This window comes from Indicator indicator, chromosome 4, assembly GCF_027791375.1.
Source record: "Indicator indicator isolate 239-I01 chromosome 4, UM_Iind_1.1, whole genome shotgun sequence".
NCBI classification, from domain to species: domain Eukaryota; kingdom Metazoa; phylum Chordata; class Aves; order Piciformes; family Indicatoridae; genus Indicator; species Indicator indicator.
In genome coordinates this window covers 4619360-4635910 of record NC_072013.1, presented here as the reverse complement: position 1 = coordinate 4635910, position 16551 = coordinate 4619360, and the positions used below count along the sequence as shown (strand labels likewise).

The following is a 16551-nucleotide window of genomic DNA, read 5'->3' as shown; positions in this document are numbered from 1 at the left end:
CAGGCTGTCAGAGTCTTTCAGAGCCTTTTTTTTTTTTTTAAGAGGGTGTGGGGTGTGTCAAATATGTGTTTGAAAACCTCCCTCAGTCTATCCCTGGATGAAGATGTCAAAGAAAGTCAGTGTCTGAGGTGTGTAACCTGTGTCAGTTCCTGCCCCAGCCATGCTCTGCTCAGTCACAGGGTGGAGGATATCTGGGCTTCTCGGGAGCTTTAGAGTAGGATTTATCTCCTCAAGCAGGAAGCAGCATGGTCTGAGAGAGAGGCTGAGGCTACAGCAGTGCACATAAAACTACCACCATCTGTCACACTGACACATCAGAATTAAATGTTTCCCAACAAAACCAAATCTGTGTAGATCCCCTTTCTAAGCCAAGGCATTTGTTCATGCTCTCTCTGTGCTCCCCAAGGGCTTCTCCGTCAGATTTCCTTTGGTATTGAAGAAGAGTTGTCCCTGTTTGGTCTTGACGGGAGAAACCTGCCATAAACACTTTGCATCTCTATGTCCCTGGAGGTGTTCACTGTCTTTGCGTCCTCCTCCACTCCTTAATCAGACCATGGCTCCTGTTCCTCTACCTCCATCCTGTCCATGTGGTCTGTGAGCATCTTGCAGAAGGGATCAGCTGTCACTAGGTGACTGCAGGGAATACAGCAGGGTCCAGGCTGTGGCTGGAATACAGATAAAAAGAAGGGAGGGAAATCGATGCCCAGTGACTTGAATACAAAACTCCCTGGACAACATACTGGTCACAACAGACTGTGCTCAGCATGTCCACAAGGCAAGGCTCCTTTATAAATTTCAGGCAAGCCAGAAGATGTTGTTGCCAGGAGCACAAGTTCCCAAGAACAGAGATGTAGAATAACTGCAGTTGGAAGGACCCCTTGGAGATCACAACTGATAAAGCCCTTGCTCAGAACCAGGCCATCTTCAAAATGATCTTTTGTTGCTCCAGGCCTCCAAAGACAATGATTCTTTGTCTGTCAGTCCCCCCTACACTGGTAACTCCAGCGAGCAAGGCTTTCAGCCTGCTGGGGTTACCTACCTAAAAAGTGTTACACATCCTAGCTTGGAGCATTTTCAAAAGAGACATTAGGGACCCAACCTGGTTGTCATTTTGAAACCATCACCACACCACTCCCGAACTATTGATAGACCATAATTAGAACATCTTGAAGATCTCCAAGTGTCCCAAGGTACCTGTGGTTGTCTCACCACAGCCAGCAGCAGCTGGCTAAAGGTGCTGGTGGGGCTCCAAGGCACAGTGACATGTCAGAACACAGGGAGAAGAGACTCTGTCTCTGCTGCCCCCATCCTAGGTTTGTTAGTGTTTGCTTTGCTGGTTCGCTCTCTTCCTGTCCTGGTGAATGCAGTGGCTGTTCAGCACCACCTGGTGCAGGTTTGTGGCATCCCGTAAGTAACAGCCATGCTGTAGGGTGCCTCATCTCAGGGGTCCCAGGCACTGCAGTTTTGGAGAGGTTCCTCTCCTACCTAAAGCATGGCTGTAGAAAATGTTTTGGAAACAAGTCACGGTCCTCACCATTAATGGCCTTTAAGTGTTTCCTACCAGTGAGGATGGTAGCCTGTGGTATCAGTTCCTGGGGAAGTGTGGGGTGGCCTGACGTTCAGGATTTTGAGTAGCTGATTCTTCTTGAGTCATCAAGATATCTTGGAACAAATGGTTCTGCTCTGGTGGAAAGATGAAAGGGAGGTCCCACAACTCCTGAGTCACACAGATCATGATGCCAGAGGAAAAGAGGGGGCTTAAGATGTTCCATACACAGTGGGTATCTGGCTTTGGGAAGCAAAGCAAGTGCAGTACCCACATCCCAGTTGTTAACATCATCGTTGCTCTTATTCTCAGAAACTCAAGCAAATGCTTCAGGTCCTCATTCCTGTCTGCTGACCACACCAGGGTGACCATGGCTCAACCCAGCTTCCAAGACTGAGGGGCAGAAGTGGTGAGAGACCTGTCTCAGGTATGGTGGAGACAACCAAGTACCATGCAGTTTAGTGGAGTGGGGAAAGGGTATGAGGTGACTGTGAGATTTCTTCAGCATCACCCTCTGCCCAGTGTCCTATAGCATTTCCTTGGGAGAGAGAGGGACTGGGGAAGCTCTGGGGTCTCCAGCCAGTTCTTTCCTCTTCCTGCCCTCAGTGAGCATCTCGGGGCTCATTGGAGGACCTAAAAGAACCAAGGCCCCTTTTCAAGCAAAGGCTTCTCCAGCTGCAACCCTGTTTCTCTGTGTTGCAGGGTGAGGCGCCACAATGGCATCAATGGAGAGTGTGTACTCAGTGGAGCCGATGCCTGGCAGTGCCAGCCCCACCTCGCTGGCCACGCTCGGCTTGCTGGAGGCCCTGGTGAACAGCACAGAGGAGCAGTGCTTCAGCGCCCGCTCCCGCAGCACCGTCCTGGAAGGCCTGCCCTTCGGCGGGGTGCCCACGGTCCTTGCCATCAACTTCATCCTCTGGCTGGTGAGCAGGCCAGGACAGTGCCGTATCTGGGGGCGCTACAGCCCTCAGCTGTGGTGCCAGCACCTGGCTGTGAGCTCAGATGGGCGGGTGTGGTGTGGGTGTGGGGTGGGTGTGGTGTGGGCGTGCTGATAACCACACGAGTGGAGCCTGTCGCTGGTATACCTGGCTTATTAGGGGAACAAAGGTGACTACAGGGAACCAAGAGCTTTGCCCATGTTGTGGTGGGTAGCAGGTGGCATTTGGGCAGCAGTGATGAAATCATGGAGCAGCAAAAGTTTGCCTTGAGGCAAGAGATTTGCACAAACTTGGGCTTGTGAGTGAGAAAACAGACAGGAGGGATGTGAGGAGACCCTGTGGCAAACACCTTCAACTTTCCTCTTCCCCTTCTTCCAGCTTCTGCTCTTGGTCTTCTCCTGCCTTCGGAAAGCAGCGTGGGACTATGGGCGCCTGGCCTTGCTGATGGACAATGACAGGTGAGAAGAATGCGAGGCCAGCATGGGTAATGGCTCCAATCTCTCCAAGAGTGCTGTCAGGAGGGCCAGCACTGCAGGGTGGCTCATGCAGAAGCTCAGCAGTTGTTCTTGTCCCTCCTTCCCACTACAAATGGCCTGTCTGTCATTGCCTCTGAAGGCACAGGCACCATCTGCTGCAGGTAGAGGGAAAGCTCAGGCCAGCTTTGATTCCCTCTTGCAGGCACCATCTGGTGATGGTGCTCTCTGTGCCAGGGAGGGAACTGTTCTAGGAAGATCAGAGGCCCAAGAGCTGCTTTGAAGTGGGGACTGAGCCACTGCCTCTTCCCATGACTCTGAGGATGAGCAGGGTGGGCCAGTGGAGGAGACAGAGGGAGACATGCAGCAACACTGTTACTTACGTCACCCCTGCATCTTGCCTGGCCCATCCTTTGGGCTACATGCAGAATTCCACAAAAAATACTGGTGTCCTGCTGAAAGGAGAGCCTAGACCAGATTTCCAGGCAGGCTGTGCTGCCTGCAGCTGCCTGGCTGCCGGAGTGCAGCTCACCCCAGGCAGCAAAGTATCTTTCTTTGTGCAGGCAAGGTGCACACAGGAGGGGTCTCTGCAAGGCTGGGCAGCCTGCAGAAGCAAATTCTGTAAAGCCTTTCTCTTGTCTTCTTACCGTCTCCAGCTTCTCTTGGCCTTGGTCTCTGGAATGAGTCTGGCAATAGACAGGAGATGTTTCCTTTCACCAGGGAGATCAAAGGACCAATCGAGGCTTAAAATTACCTTCCTTTTTACTGTAATACCACTTGAGAGGACTGAAACAAGTGGAATAGAAAAAATGTGGTTCAGCAGTCCCTTGTCCTGGAGCTGAGGCCAATTCTCCACAAGCCATCCTTGTGGAGCATGAGCCAGTCACAGAGAAGCTGCGAAGATGGCATGGAGGCAGCAAGATGCAGCCCCTGCCCTGAGCGCAGTGGTAGTCCAGCCCTAGTGGAGAATATGGGGAGCGAGGAGGCATTTCCTGGGCTGCTGTCCTAGGAGAAGCTTCCCTGAGGGTGCTCATCCCTTTTCTGTCTGCTACTTCTCTCCTTCCTCACCGCTCCACTCCTTCCCTCACTCGAAAGTTTGACATCGCTTTTCTACGGAGAGCAGAGCGAGAAGGAGAAGTCCCCATCAGAGAGCAGCCCTCTGGATGTTGACAACAAGGACATGGTGAGTGCCAGTGTCCATGACAGTGGGAGCTAGATTGGGCTCCTCCTGGCCCAGCCTGACCTGCTCTTCACCAGAAATCCAGGTCAGAAGTTAAAAAGGCAAAGTTAAATCGTCTAGCATGGTTTTTCCTCCTTAACACCCTCTAGCAGCAGGGTATTCCTGGGAGAGTTGGTAGGTTTCTTTGTCTTGGTTTTCAGTTTTCAGTCCTCTGCCTTGAATGGCAGCCCAGAGGGGATGTTCTTGCCAGAGTGAACATCTCCCAGCTGCATGGCCGTCCCTGCCAGCTGCAGGGAACTGGTTGTGTTCATGGCCAGAGCCTCACTGTGTGCCCTCAGACTTTTTGGTCCCAGCATGACACACCTCCACCTCTTCTAATGTGGTGGGCTGCAGGGGCTTTAAAGACATCTTTTATTTCTCTTCCACACCAGGCACAAACCAGGCTTTGCTGGAAACAAGCACAGATGGACATATTTTGCCCTCTCTGTCCCTTTCCTTCTCCCTTTCCTTCTCCCTTTCCTTCTCCCTTTCCTTCTCCCTTTCCTTCTCCCTTTCCTTCTCCCTTTCCTTCTCCCTTTCCTTCTCCCTTCCTTCCCTTTCCTTCTCCCTTTCCTTCTCCCTTTCCTTCTCCCTTTCCTTCTCCCTTTCCTTCTCCCTTTCCTTCTCCCTTTCCTTCTCCCTTCCTTCTCCTTTCTTCTCCCTTTCCTTCTCCCTTTCCTTCTCCCTTTCCTTCTCCCTTCTCCTTCCTTCCCTTTCCTTCTCCCTTTCCTTCTCCCTTTCCTTCTCCCTTTCCTTCTCCCTTTCCTTCTCCCTTCCTTCTCCCTTTCCTTCTCCCTTTCCTTCTCCCTTTCCTTCTCCCTTTCCCTTCCTCTCCCTTTCCTTCTCCCTTTCCTTCTCCCTTTCCTTCTCCCTTTCCTTCTCCCTTTCCTTCTCCCTTTCCTTCTCCCTTTCCTTCTCCCTTTCCTTCTCCTTTCCTTCTCCCTTTCCTTCTCCCTTTCCTTCTCCCTTTCCTTCTCCCTTTCCTTCTCCCTTTCCTTCTCCCTTTCCTTCTCCCTTTCCTTCTCCCTTTCCTTCTCCCTTTCCTTCTCCCTTTCCTTCTCCCTTTCCTTCTCCCTTTCCTTCTCCCTTTCCTTCTCCCTTTCCTTCTCCCTTTCCTTCTCCCTTCCTTCTCCCTTTCCTTCTCCCTTTCCTTCTCCCTTTCCTTCTCCCTTTCCTTCTCCCTTTCCTTCTCCCTTTCCTTCTCCCTTTCCTTCTCCCTTTCCTTCTCCCTTTCCTTCTCCCTTTCCTTCTCCCTTTCCTTCTCCCTTTCCTTCTCCCTTTCCTTCTCCCTTTCCTTCTCCCTTTCCTTCTCCCCTTTTTTTTTTTTGTAACAAAAGTTCAAAAATCAGTCACTTGTGTGATTATGAAAAAAAATGGCATGACTTATTTAAAAAAAAAAAAAACACCTAGGCAGGAAAGGTGGAGAAGCAAAATCCTTGCAGGTGACAGGAGGAGGCCTGTTTAAAGGCTCTGTACTGGATGCTCTGAGCAAATCTATATTGCTTATTAAACAAAAAAAGAGAAACAAAGACCACAGGGAAAGCCAACACTGCTAAAGAGCAGCTCAAAGGAGATTATCAGAAGGAAGAAGACATCTTTTTTAAAAGTCAGTCTGTTCCCAAGTGAGGAAAATCTAAACTCTGTGAGGTTAGATATAAAATAGTCTAAGAGGGGAAGAAGATTGCTTTAGAGGAGAAATTTGTAGAGAGCATGAAAGTACTGGATTTTTCTTTATGTTTGAAATGGGAAACCTGCCAGAGGGTTTCTAGGGCTATAGATGTTGAAGATGGAAAACACTTGCTGGAGAAGATGACAATGTAGCAGGAGAGCTAAGTAAAGTTATGGTGCCTCTATCCAGTGAGGAGGAGCTTGAACAAATTTCCTTATAGAGAGCCCTTCTCTTTGGGAAGGCACTGGAGCATCTATCTGGCAGTGGGGCTAGAGGATGAAGTTGCAATAAAAGCAGCCTGACAAGTTCCCAGGAGCAGGCAGAGGACTTCTCACCCACCCTGAGACAAATAGCCAAGCTACTGGCTGCAGTGTGCAACCTTTCTCCTGCACGTGGGGATCCTAGAGAGTTGGGAATCAGCTGGTAAACGATGTTGTATCAGTACAGTTACTAGAAACCCTAGAAATCCCAAGAAATTACACACCAGGGAGCTTAGAGCCTGCACAGACAACCTCCTAGATGTTCTCTGGAGCAGAGCCCTGGAGTGAGGTGTAGGAAGGAAGTCAGTCTGGATGTGCTGTGGGGCTGTCCAACCACTGCAGAGCTGTCAGGGACACAGAGACACTTGCACCTCCAAGTGCTGCTGTCAATTAAACTGAGCTGTGGGGTAGGAGAGAAGGTCCTGGTGTGGGTAAAGCCAGGAGGTGGAGAGGAGGAAGAAACTGCCAGCTCTGATGGAGCAGGTTAAGGCAATCCCACAGGGGGCTGCCTGAGGTTCCTCCCATCCAAGGTCAGCATAAACCCTCCAGAAAGTGTGAAAAGAGCGACCAGGTAGCTGAGTGTTGCTGGGTACAACCATGACCAGGCAGACTGCAGAGGGACCTTGAACTTGCATGACCTCTGGTGTCAGAAAAGCATGAAAATAATGTATGGGAGAGAGACTGCATAGGCAGTGACAGGCTGTGAGCCACTGCACAACATCCAGCCTGTGCCTGAGTCCCTGTGCATATTGAGGACCATGAGGGAAGGGGCAGAGGAGGGAAGACAGAAGCCTGTGTGGCAGAGATGTCCTGCTGGAAACAGGCCATCACCAAGGCCTTTGCCATCACTGCAGGTAAGCCAGCTGAGCTGAGCATCACTGGGCTGCTTGGGGTTCTGCCTCCATTTGTTCAGTCCTAGGGTCTCAGGCATCATACCACTGCCACATGTGTCTCCAGTGCATGTTGTTCCCCATCTCCTCAATGGGGAGTGGTGACCCCACCTCATCCCAACTCTTTTGCCTTCCAGGGATTCTGCTCCTGGCTCATTTCTATCTACCAGATGAAGTAAGTATGTCCTCAGTATCATGGCTGTGCCCCACTGCTGCCCACCCCTGGGAAGCCAGTGGCCACAGGTGGTGGTCCATCACCCAGGGCTGTTGGGACAAGTGGCAGAGGAGAGCCTCCTTAGAACACACACCCTGGAGAGAGAGCAGAAGGCTCCCCTCTGCATTTCCACTGAGCTCTGGATAGTGTCCCATGGAAAAGGGCTTCAGCCTCTTCTGGTAGGAGCTGGTCCTGTAATAGGATAGCAACTTGAGGGCTGCTTGTGTCACTCATTCCCTCTGTGCCCAAATCCCACATGCCATGGGCAGGATGCCATGAGCTGGTGTGGCTTGTGTGAGGCCAGAGCAGCCAGTGCCCCTGGGGAGGGAGCTGGTGGGGAGGCACCTCTCGTTCTCATTCCTACTCACTCATCTCTCCCTCAGGGATGAGGAGATTCAAAGCAAGTGTGGGGTTGATGCCACCACCTACCTCTCCTTCCAGCGGCACCTCCTGGTCCTGCTGATGCTGGTCTGCATGCTCTCTGTGGCTGTCATCCTGCCTGTCAACTTCTCGGGGGACCTTCTGGGTAGGTTCTTCCCCAGTCACAAGAGGGCTCAGGAGTGTGGTGCAAGCTTCCCCAGTTTGAGGCAAGCACTATGCTGCAGGGACAGAGGCCCTTTTTTGTCAGGATCCCCCCTGGTGAAGGGACTGGAGGGAAAGTCTTATGAGGGGAGGCTGAGGGAGCTGGGGTTGTTTAGCCTGGAGGAGACTCAGGGGGGACCTCATCACACTCTACAACTACCTGAAGGGAAGTTGTAGTCAGGTGTGGGGGGGGGGGTGTCAGGCTCTTCTCCCAGGCAACTTGTGACAAGATGAGAGGGCATGGCCTAAAGCTGTGCCAGGGGTGGTTTAGGTCGGATGTTAGGAAACACTTCCTCATGCAAAAGGTAATTAGGCACTGGAATGGACTGCCCTGGGAGGTGGTGGAGTCACCATCCCTGGAGGTGTTTAAGGAAAGATTGGATGTGGCACTTAGTGACATGGTCTAGTTGATGTGGTGGTGTTAGGTCATAGGCTGGACTTGATCTCAGAGGTCTATTTCAGCCTCAATAATTATGTGACTCTGAAGAGGAATCCACCATCAGCTGTGGGATCAGGGAATGCAAGAGACAGGTTGCTTCAGGGCAGTGGAACCTGGTGGAGACCTGAGGAAAAGGAGGGAGCAAAGATCAGAGGCATGAACCCCACAAGCATGGTCATGCACACCTTGCTGGGTTAATCTTTTAACCTCCTGCTTCTCTTCCCCTGCAGGACACAATCCTACCCACTTTGGACGGACAACCATCGCCAACATCCCAACACAGTATGTGACTCCTGTGTCCAGGGGGGGCTATGGATGCTGCTGCTGTGGTGGGCACTGCTGGGAGCCCCCAGGAGCAGCACTCTTCACAACCCCGTGTGTGGCAGGGACAGGTTCATGTTGAGCAGCATGCCAGTTGGTGTAGCCCCCATGTCTGGTGTTTGTTTGCACCACATGTGAGCACCATCACAGCAGCTGTCACACTGGTGCTGCTGGCAGAAATGCTCTTGGGGACACAGGGCAGCCTCATATCTCAGCCAACATCCTGGATGCTCCCCTTCTCATCCCTAGGGTGGGAGCCCAGTGGCCAGCTCAGGGAGGTCCTCCTGGATAGTGGAGGTGGCCATGGGTGAGACACTGAATGGCAGACTGGACTGCATGCCACACACCTGCCACATTGCTCACTGGTCTCCTCTTCCCCTCCTCCAGAGACCGTCTCCTGTGGCTGCACAGCATCTTCGCCCTCATCTATTTCATCCTCACCATTCTCTGCATGGCTCACCACTCTGTCCACCTTGAATACAGAGAAAATGAGAAGGTGAGCAACCACTCCTCCTCCAGCTCTGCTGTGTTCAATGCCAATGGACAACTCCGTGCTTTGCAGAAGGGATGTTCCCAGTATGTAGGGAGGGCTTTAGAAACAGCCTAGAACTGAGCAGGCAGGGAAAGAGCTGTTTTTCTCCAGCTTCTGGAGAAAGGCTAGCACCCCAGAGGCAAATATCTTGCTGCCTTGTCTCTTGAGATTGAAGCTGTGCTGTGCCCATCTTGCCTGGGGGGTGACAGCATTCAGCTATGCCGCTGGGGCCTGGGAATGGGTATTGAGGAGGTCTCTGCTGAGCAGCCTCTGGGGTAGTAATCAGTGATGTGGCTCACTTCTGCCTTCTTGGTAGCTGGTGGCCAGGGTGGCAGTGATGGGTCCCACAGACCCCCACACCCATCCACCTTCTCTGTGCTTTCTCCTTCCTGAGGTCGCCCGGACACTGATGGTTACCCACATCCCCAAGGAGATCACAGACCCTTCCCTTATCATCAAGCATTTCCAGTAAGTAGCGGGGTGCCACAGCCTCACCAGGTGGCTGGCAAGCTTGAGGCAGGGGCCTACTTCTGTCCTGCAGTTCCTGATGCCACCGTGTCCCTGTGCCCACAGTGAGGCTTATCCCAGCTGTACTGTAACCAACGTCCAGTTCTGCTTCGACGTGCGCAAGCTGATGAAGCTGGATGGGGAGAGGTGAGTGCGTGCAGCTCCCCACCGCCTCTGCCGGGGGGTGCACTGCCTCTGCCTACCATGTTAAGGGACCTAGGCTGGCTGGCTGGCTGCCACTCCCCAAAGGAGCTTCACCCCTGCTTGCTTCCTGGCAGACGCAAGGCAATGAAGGGACGCCTCTACTTCACCACCAAGGCACAGAAAGAGGGGAAGATCATGATCAAAACCCACCCCTGTGCCCGCCTCTTCTGCTGCCGCTTCTGTGGCTTTGAGCAGGTAGGAGGGTGTGGGCAGGGCTGCAGGCAGCACAGCCCCACCACAGGCGAGGCAGAGCGTGGCAGCTCGCCCCCGCCATGCCCCAGACCAGTGAATGCAGCCCTGGCTGCTCCTGCAGGTGGATGCAGAGCAATACTATGGGGAGCTGGAGGAGAAGCTGACAGATGAGTTCAACGCTGAGCGCAACCGCATCACCCTCAAGCGGCTTGACATGGCCTTCGTCACCTTCCAGGATGAGCGGATGACAGCTGTGTGAGTTCCCCTCATCAGTGGACACAGGGACATCCCCTAGCCTAGTGACCACCACTCTTGGGGAACTGGGGCACCTTGCCAGCTTCTCCAGCCAAAGCCAGGCAGCGGGTCTGTCTCCTCTGTGCCTGCCATCTGCAGATATGGCCACTCTGTTGGGGCTGCAGAAAGGGTCTGACCAGAACTGTGTGTGGGGTCCTGAACCCTTAAGTCTGAACCTGACACCTGGCTCCCTTCTCCTGCAGGATTTTGAAGGACTACAGCCACATTCGCTGCCACAAGCACCCCCAGCAGTCCTCTGTCACCACCGTCGTCAAGTCACACCAGTGGGGCATTCGCTATGCTCCTGCACCCAGCGATATCATCTGGTGAACCCTGTGGTGGGAAGGAGGAAGGGAGGGGAGCAGCCAAGGGGAACCAGTGTCCATACCTATAGGGAGCCCACAGCAGGAAGCCTACGTAGCTGTAGGCAACCTGTGCCCATATCTACAGGGCACTTTCTCAGTGTGGCAGGGCCTGACAATCCCTCCCATGTCCATAAGAGAAGTCAGCAGGGGTGATGGTGATCACCTCAGCCACGTGAGGTTTGGAGTGATTGCCAGGCTCCAATTTCTCCAGCCTGACTCTAAAGTCTCCTGGTGGTACAGACTCTGGCTCTGAGGTTTCTGCAGGTGTCATTACAGTAGAGAGGGGAGGGGTGAGCTCACAGCAATGGCTGCCAAGATGGCTGCTGCAGGCAGCAGGAGGCAGAGCTTCAGGGAGCCAGACTAGGAGGCCCAGGACACGTGGCTTTTCCTTCACACCATGTCTGAGTCATGTTTTCCTCTCACAGGGAGAATTTATCTGTCCGTGGCACATCCTGGTGGCTGAGATTCATTCTCCTTAATACCTGCCTCTTCATCCTCCTCTTCTTCCTCACCACACCAGCCATCATTGTCAACACTATGGACATGTTCAATGTCACACACCCTGTGGAGAGCCTCAAGGTAGTCCCTGGGGCTCTGTGCCAGCTTTCCCAAAGGGTCTCAGTTTCCAGCTTGGTCCATTACAGGGGGAGAGTACTGGGTCTACTCTGGCTTGAGAAGATGAGCCATCACTGGGATGGGCATTAATGAGAGGCAAGGAGTGGTCATGCCCCTGTTTGCCATCCATCCCCATGTGTTTCCAGTGGCACAGCCCCAGGGCACCTGTGCAAACCTGAGCTTTAGTGCTGTTGTCCATGGAATAGAGCAGGTTAGTGTCCATGCAAGAGGACAGGGGTGGAAAGAGCCCAAGATGATGTTAGGAGCTGCCAGCAGCACATAGCCTTCCTGCTCACTGACCGGTGAGCTGTTGGGTGGGCACTGGGGCTCAGTGCATACCTGTGGTGCTTGTGGCTAGCCTCAGGCTCTTAATTCCTGAAACAAACGCTGCTGCTCAGGGAGGGGATGCCCCAGCCCACCTGTTGCACATATCATCCTGTGCTGGGAGGCCCAGGAAGCTGCCTCAAGCATGACTGAGTTCTGGTGGGCTCCTGACGGGGGTGTCTGCCATCTCTCCTCCTGTAGAACCCTATCATCACCCAGTTCTTCCCCACACTGTTGCTCTGGGCCTTCTCCGTCTTCCTGCCTTTCCTCGTCTACTACTCAGCGTTCTTCGAGTCCCACTGGACAAGGTAAAGGGGCTCACCCCCACACTCCCTAAGGGCTGTGGGAGATGGGAGGACTCATGAGACTTGGCCTGCAGGGTGGCAGGCAGTGGAGTGGCAGACACCTGCAGAACCCACTGGGTATTGCCCTCCATGGAAGAGCCCCAAGTTGGTGCCCAGAGGAACCATTTCCTTGAAATTACCCCCAGTCCTTCCAGAGTGCTGCTAAAGGCAGGCGGATCTGGTTTTGATGTGAATCTGAAGAAGTTTGTGAAAGGGATAGTGTGATGGTGGACTGGCAGCACCAAGTCCCCCACTTGGGTGGCACATCATAGCTATGCTCCCAGACCTCCAGAGTGGAAGTAGAAGTTTGGGGTACTCAAAGTCTTCTAGCAGTGTGCCAAACTCCTGCATGTGCCTTCTCTGACCCTCCACCAGCCCCAGCCCTCAATCCTTGTCTTCTGAGTCCTTGCAGGAGGTTTGTCACCACATCCTGAGGGAAACGTGGGTTTCTGAACTCATTGTAGACACCTAGCTGACTCTTGTTGGGTGCCTACACCATCAGGAATGGTGAGAGATGGGTGAGACAGGGATGATGGAGATGAGAGGCTGGGAGAACAAGAGCTTTCAATACAGCAGATTCCTCGTGGGGACTTCCGCTGGCCTCAGAAAGTTCTTACAAGGCCCCAGTAGATGAACAGATCAAATGCGTTTGGCTTCCTGGGGCTGGGAGCAGCACTTTGGTGAAGAGTGAGACCCAGCTCAGATTCTCCCACATTGGCTGCTCTGCCTTGGAAAAGTGCAATATTCTTCTCTTGCTTCCACTTTCTGCAGGTCAAGTGAAAATCAGCTCACCATGCACAAGTGCTTCTTCTTCCTGGTGTTCATGGTCATCATCCTGCCCTCACTGGGGCTGAGCAGGTACAGACCACCTTGCCATGCTGTTAGTCCCTACTCCTGGCAGCCAGGAGCACACTTGGGCCCCTCACTTCCCCATAAGCCAGCCTCAAAGGGCAGAGGACCCACTGCTGCTGAAATAGGGCTGGCTCTGGGGAAGAAAACACTGTCTAGCTGTGCTGAGCTCACATGGTTACAGACAGAAAGATTCCCTGCAAGGGAGGAGGGGAGCGAAGCAGCTTGCCAGGCTGCCAAGGTGATGCCAGGAGTGCTGGTGGTGTCTGCTTGGGGTCAGCCCTTTAGCAGACCCTGAAAGGATCAAGTCAGGTGTTTGTATAGCCCAACCCTAGCTACAGCAATCCTGGCTAGGAGGTGAGCACCCAGCCACAGTGGTCTCATGTGGCAGAAGGGGCTGCTTTGGTAGAGTCCAAAGGGTGTCACCCACCCAGGTCAGAGAAAAGCATATGCCCACTAGATGCCTCCCATATTGCTCTGTGACTCCTCTCCTTCAGAAGGGCAGCTCGCTCTCCTTCTTCCCCCTTCAGCCTGGACCTTTTTTTCCGCTGGCTCTTTGATACCCACTTTCTGGATGAGGCCGATATTAAGTTCCAGTGAGTATCAAGGAGCTCCCAAACCTCCATGGCACGAGGGAGCACCTGACATCAGCCCCTGGTTGCTCTCCTGGCCACCTGCCTGAGCATCCTCTCACCTTCTGCATCCCTTGGCCAGGTGCGTTTTCCTCCCAGACAACGGCGCTTTCTTTGTCAACTACGTGGTCACCTCCAGTCTGATCGGGACGGCCATGGAGCTGCTGCGCATCCCAGGCCTCCTTGTCTACACTGCTCGACTCTGCTTTGCCAAGTCTGAGCCCGAGCGGCTCCACGTCAAGCGGGTATGTGGCTCTGGTCACCTCCAGGCATGTGTGACCCCCAGCACAGCAGGGATGGGTTTGCTGGAAAGTGTTGGGGATAAAGGGGCGCAGGTGGGAAGTTAACAGAAATAGAAATGATTTTATTAATGTAGAACTCCTGCCACCCATGTCATTTATACACAGATTTAGAAAAATATTGTTTACAGGTTGGTTGCTCGGTGGCACAATGTCGCCCAGAGTACAGGAATGGGTACAAATGGGTGAAGATCAGTATTTGGAAAATGATAGGGCCCAAGAGCAGTATATTGCTCCTACTAACAAAAGAAGGTATTCCCCGGAGACCCAGGCAGATGCCAAATACACTCACAATGCTGGTGCCAGTTGTGGGTAGTCCTCCTAGTGTCTCTGTTTCCTGAGGAATCCTTCTGGGCTGCAATGTGTGGTCCACGTGTGCTGGGGGGAAAGCCACAGGAAGAGCCCCTAGTGCTCTCTAGCCAACCCATTTTATATCAGCTCATGGCCCACATGTCCTGTGTTGCAAATGCCACAGATCATATTCCACATGCCAAAAAAGGGCAAGAAACTGATCGTCATCAACGTCTGCATTGTGCTGGCCTGGGACTCTGCTCTGAGGTGTGACTTGGGGGAAGGGGCCCAGGTGTCAGCTGACACAGCCTTGAAAGGTGCTCTCCTCCTTACCCCTCTTCCCATACTGGTCTTCACCCCCTCCTGACTCTAGGGGGGTGGGAAAGGGGTTTTGGATGTATTGCCACAGAAACTCAAGTTGGCCTGCTCCAGTGGGGAGGCTTGGGACTTCTGCAGACCTCACAGGGGCTAACAGGGGGAGGCAGGTGTGTAGGTCAGGATGCAAAAGCAGGTTCAGCCTTTGCAGTGGCAGGGGCACTAATGACACTGCTGATCATGCCTCAGAGTCAAGCCTACCAATTCCAGTTTGGGCTGGAGTACGCCTGGACCTGCTGCATCTTCTCTGTCGTTATGACCTACAGCATCACCTGTCCCATCATCGTCCCTTTTGGTGAGTGCCATCCTGTGGCCACGGTCCTGCTGTCCCTGGCCATGAACATGTCCCATGCCAAGAACAGCTTGTCCCAGCCACCAGCAGCAGTGCAGGAGCATAAGTTTCCTGCGTGGTGCAGGAGGGCACCCATGGGCATTGTACCCTGGGCCTGCCCTGCTGTAGCCTGCAATCTGCCCCCCCCTAAGTGGTCCTTCTCCTCCCACCAGGGCTGCTCTACATGCTGCTGAAGCACATGGTGGACCGGTACAACATTTACTACGTGTACATCCCCACCAAGCTGAACCAGCGCCTCCACATTGCTGCCATCAGCCAGGTTGTGGTGGCCCCCATCCTCTGCATGTTCTGGCTGCTCTTCTTCTCCGTCCTGCGCCTTGGTAGGGAGAGCTTGGGGCTGCCTCCTGGCACTGCTGATGGTCACATCTTATGCTTAGTGGGACAATATGTCGAAGTTAGGCACAGCATGGAGGGTAGGAAGGGGGATGGGAGTGGGGAATGTGTGATGGAGACCTGGCAGAAGAGGTGGGTGTCACCTAGTGTTTTGGGAGGAGGGCAGAGAGCTTGTAATACTCAAAGCAGGAGCCAGCCTGGGACTCACTGGATGTGCAGCAGGGCCTTGGATGTGCATGTGCTGCCCCAGTGTCTCTGTGCTCTAGGTCCCACTCGCCCTGTCACCCTCTTCACCTTTGTGGTCCTCCTTGCCTGCATCATCTTCTCATTCCTTGGCCTCTGTCTGAAGAAGCTGCAGCCACGGAAACCCTCTAGCTACCAGGTGAGTGCAGGCATGTGCTTGTCCTGTTTCCTTGCCTCACTGCCTCCCCTCCTTGCCTCTCTGGGGAGTCTGAGGTAGTGCCCAGCTGCCGCAGCATCAGCTGCAGACCCCCAAACTGTTATTTCATCCCCACCTCCCTCTCCCCAGATGTCTGATCAGTCTGAGGGCGCCTTCAATGATGTGGAGCGAAGCAGTGTCTCCTCTACCCCCAATTCCAACGTGAGTAACCGATCCCAGCCCTGCTGTGGCCCCACCCCGGTCTCAGTCCCCCAGGTTCTGATGCTCCACTGCCCCCTCCCGGGGCAGCTCTTTGTGGCCACTGTCCTACAGGAGCCTGAGCTGAGTCTGACGCCGGCAGCCTCCCCAGCACACCAGTCCTATGGCACCATGGGCAACCACATGGAGCCAGCAGAGGACGGGGAGGATGGAGGGCTGCAGAGCTTTGAGACAGAACTGGAGACAGTAGAGGGCGAGTACAGGAGTGGCCCGGTGATGGAGATCCAGGCCCGCTACCAGTGAGCATCCACCAGGGCAAGGACCAGCTGTGCCAAGTGGAGTATGTGCCAGGGAGTAGGAAGGAGCCTTCCCAGTACTGGCAGGGGCCACCTTGCTGACAGGGCTAGGGGAGAACAGGATTGATGTGAAGGAGAGACCTCATTGTATGTGAAGTGGCAGGAGGCTCTGCTGGTCCCTCCCGCTGCCTGGACTGGCTCAATCCCCCTGTTGCCCCTGTACCCACCTACCTTTTCCAGCTTGTGGTGGGTTGAAGAGAGGGAAAGAGAGGGTGCAGTGATGTGGGGAGAGGATCTCTCTGAAAGGCAATGCTTTGGGGGGCAGGAGAGAAGCCCTGGCCCCTCTGTGAGGGGGATAGCAGCCCAGACAGCTCAAACGAATGTGCCCACCCCCATGCTGTCCTCCAGGTCCTCAGGGGCATGGGACAGCCACTTCTAAACCTTGCTTCCCACTGTGCCCTCCCACTGCTCGTGGCAGCTGTCCCACTGCCTCCCCAAATGCTGTCCCTGCAGGCTCCTGCCCACCCCTGCTGCCACCTCCAAGGCTTTGCCCAATAAAGCAGGGACTGCTGAGTGGAGTGTGCTTTGCTGAGGGGCT

General features: G+C 53.8%; 1 protein-coding gene across 1 annotated transcript; it reads left to right on the top strand.

Moving 5' to 3' along the window:
• Window positions 1-2271: 2271 nt before the first annotated feature.
• On the top strand, window positions 2272-15960 carry TMEM63C (transmembrane protein 63C). The gene is made up of 22 exons (XM_054400294.1): window positions 2272-2469; window positions 2863-2942; window positions 4053-4140; window positions 7133-7170; window positions 7593-7735; window positions 8461-8512; window positions 8939-9047; window positions 9478-9551; window positions 9657-9737; window positions 9869-9989; window positions 10108-10241; window positions 10484-10606; window positions 11071-11224; window positions 11786-11892; window positions 12700-12786; window positions 13308-13373; window positions 13492-13654; window positions 14564-14669; window positions 14879-15046; window positions 15326-15441; window positions 15589-15660; window positions 15748-15960. Exons 1-22 carry the CDS (start codon window positions 2272-2274, stop codon window positions 15958-15960), a joined length of 2493 nt encoding a protein of 830 aa, XP_054256269.1.
• The last annotated feature ends 591 nt before the right edge of the window (window positions 15961-16551 follow it).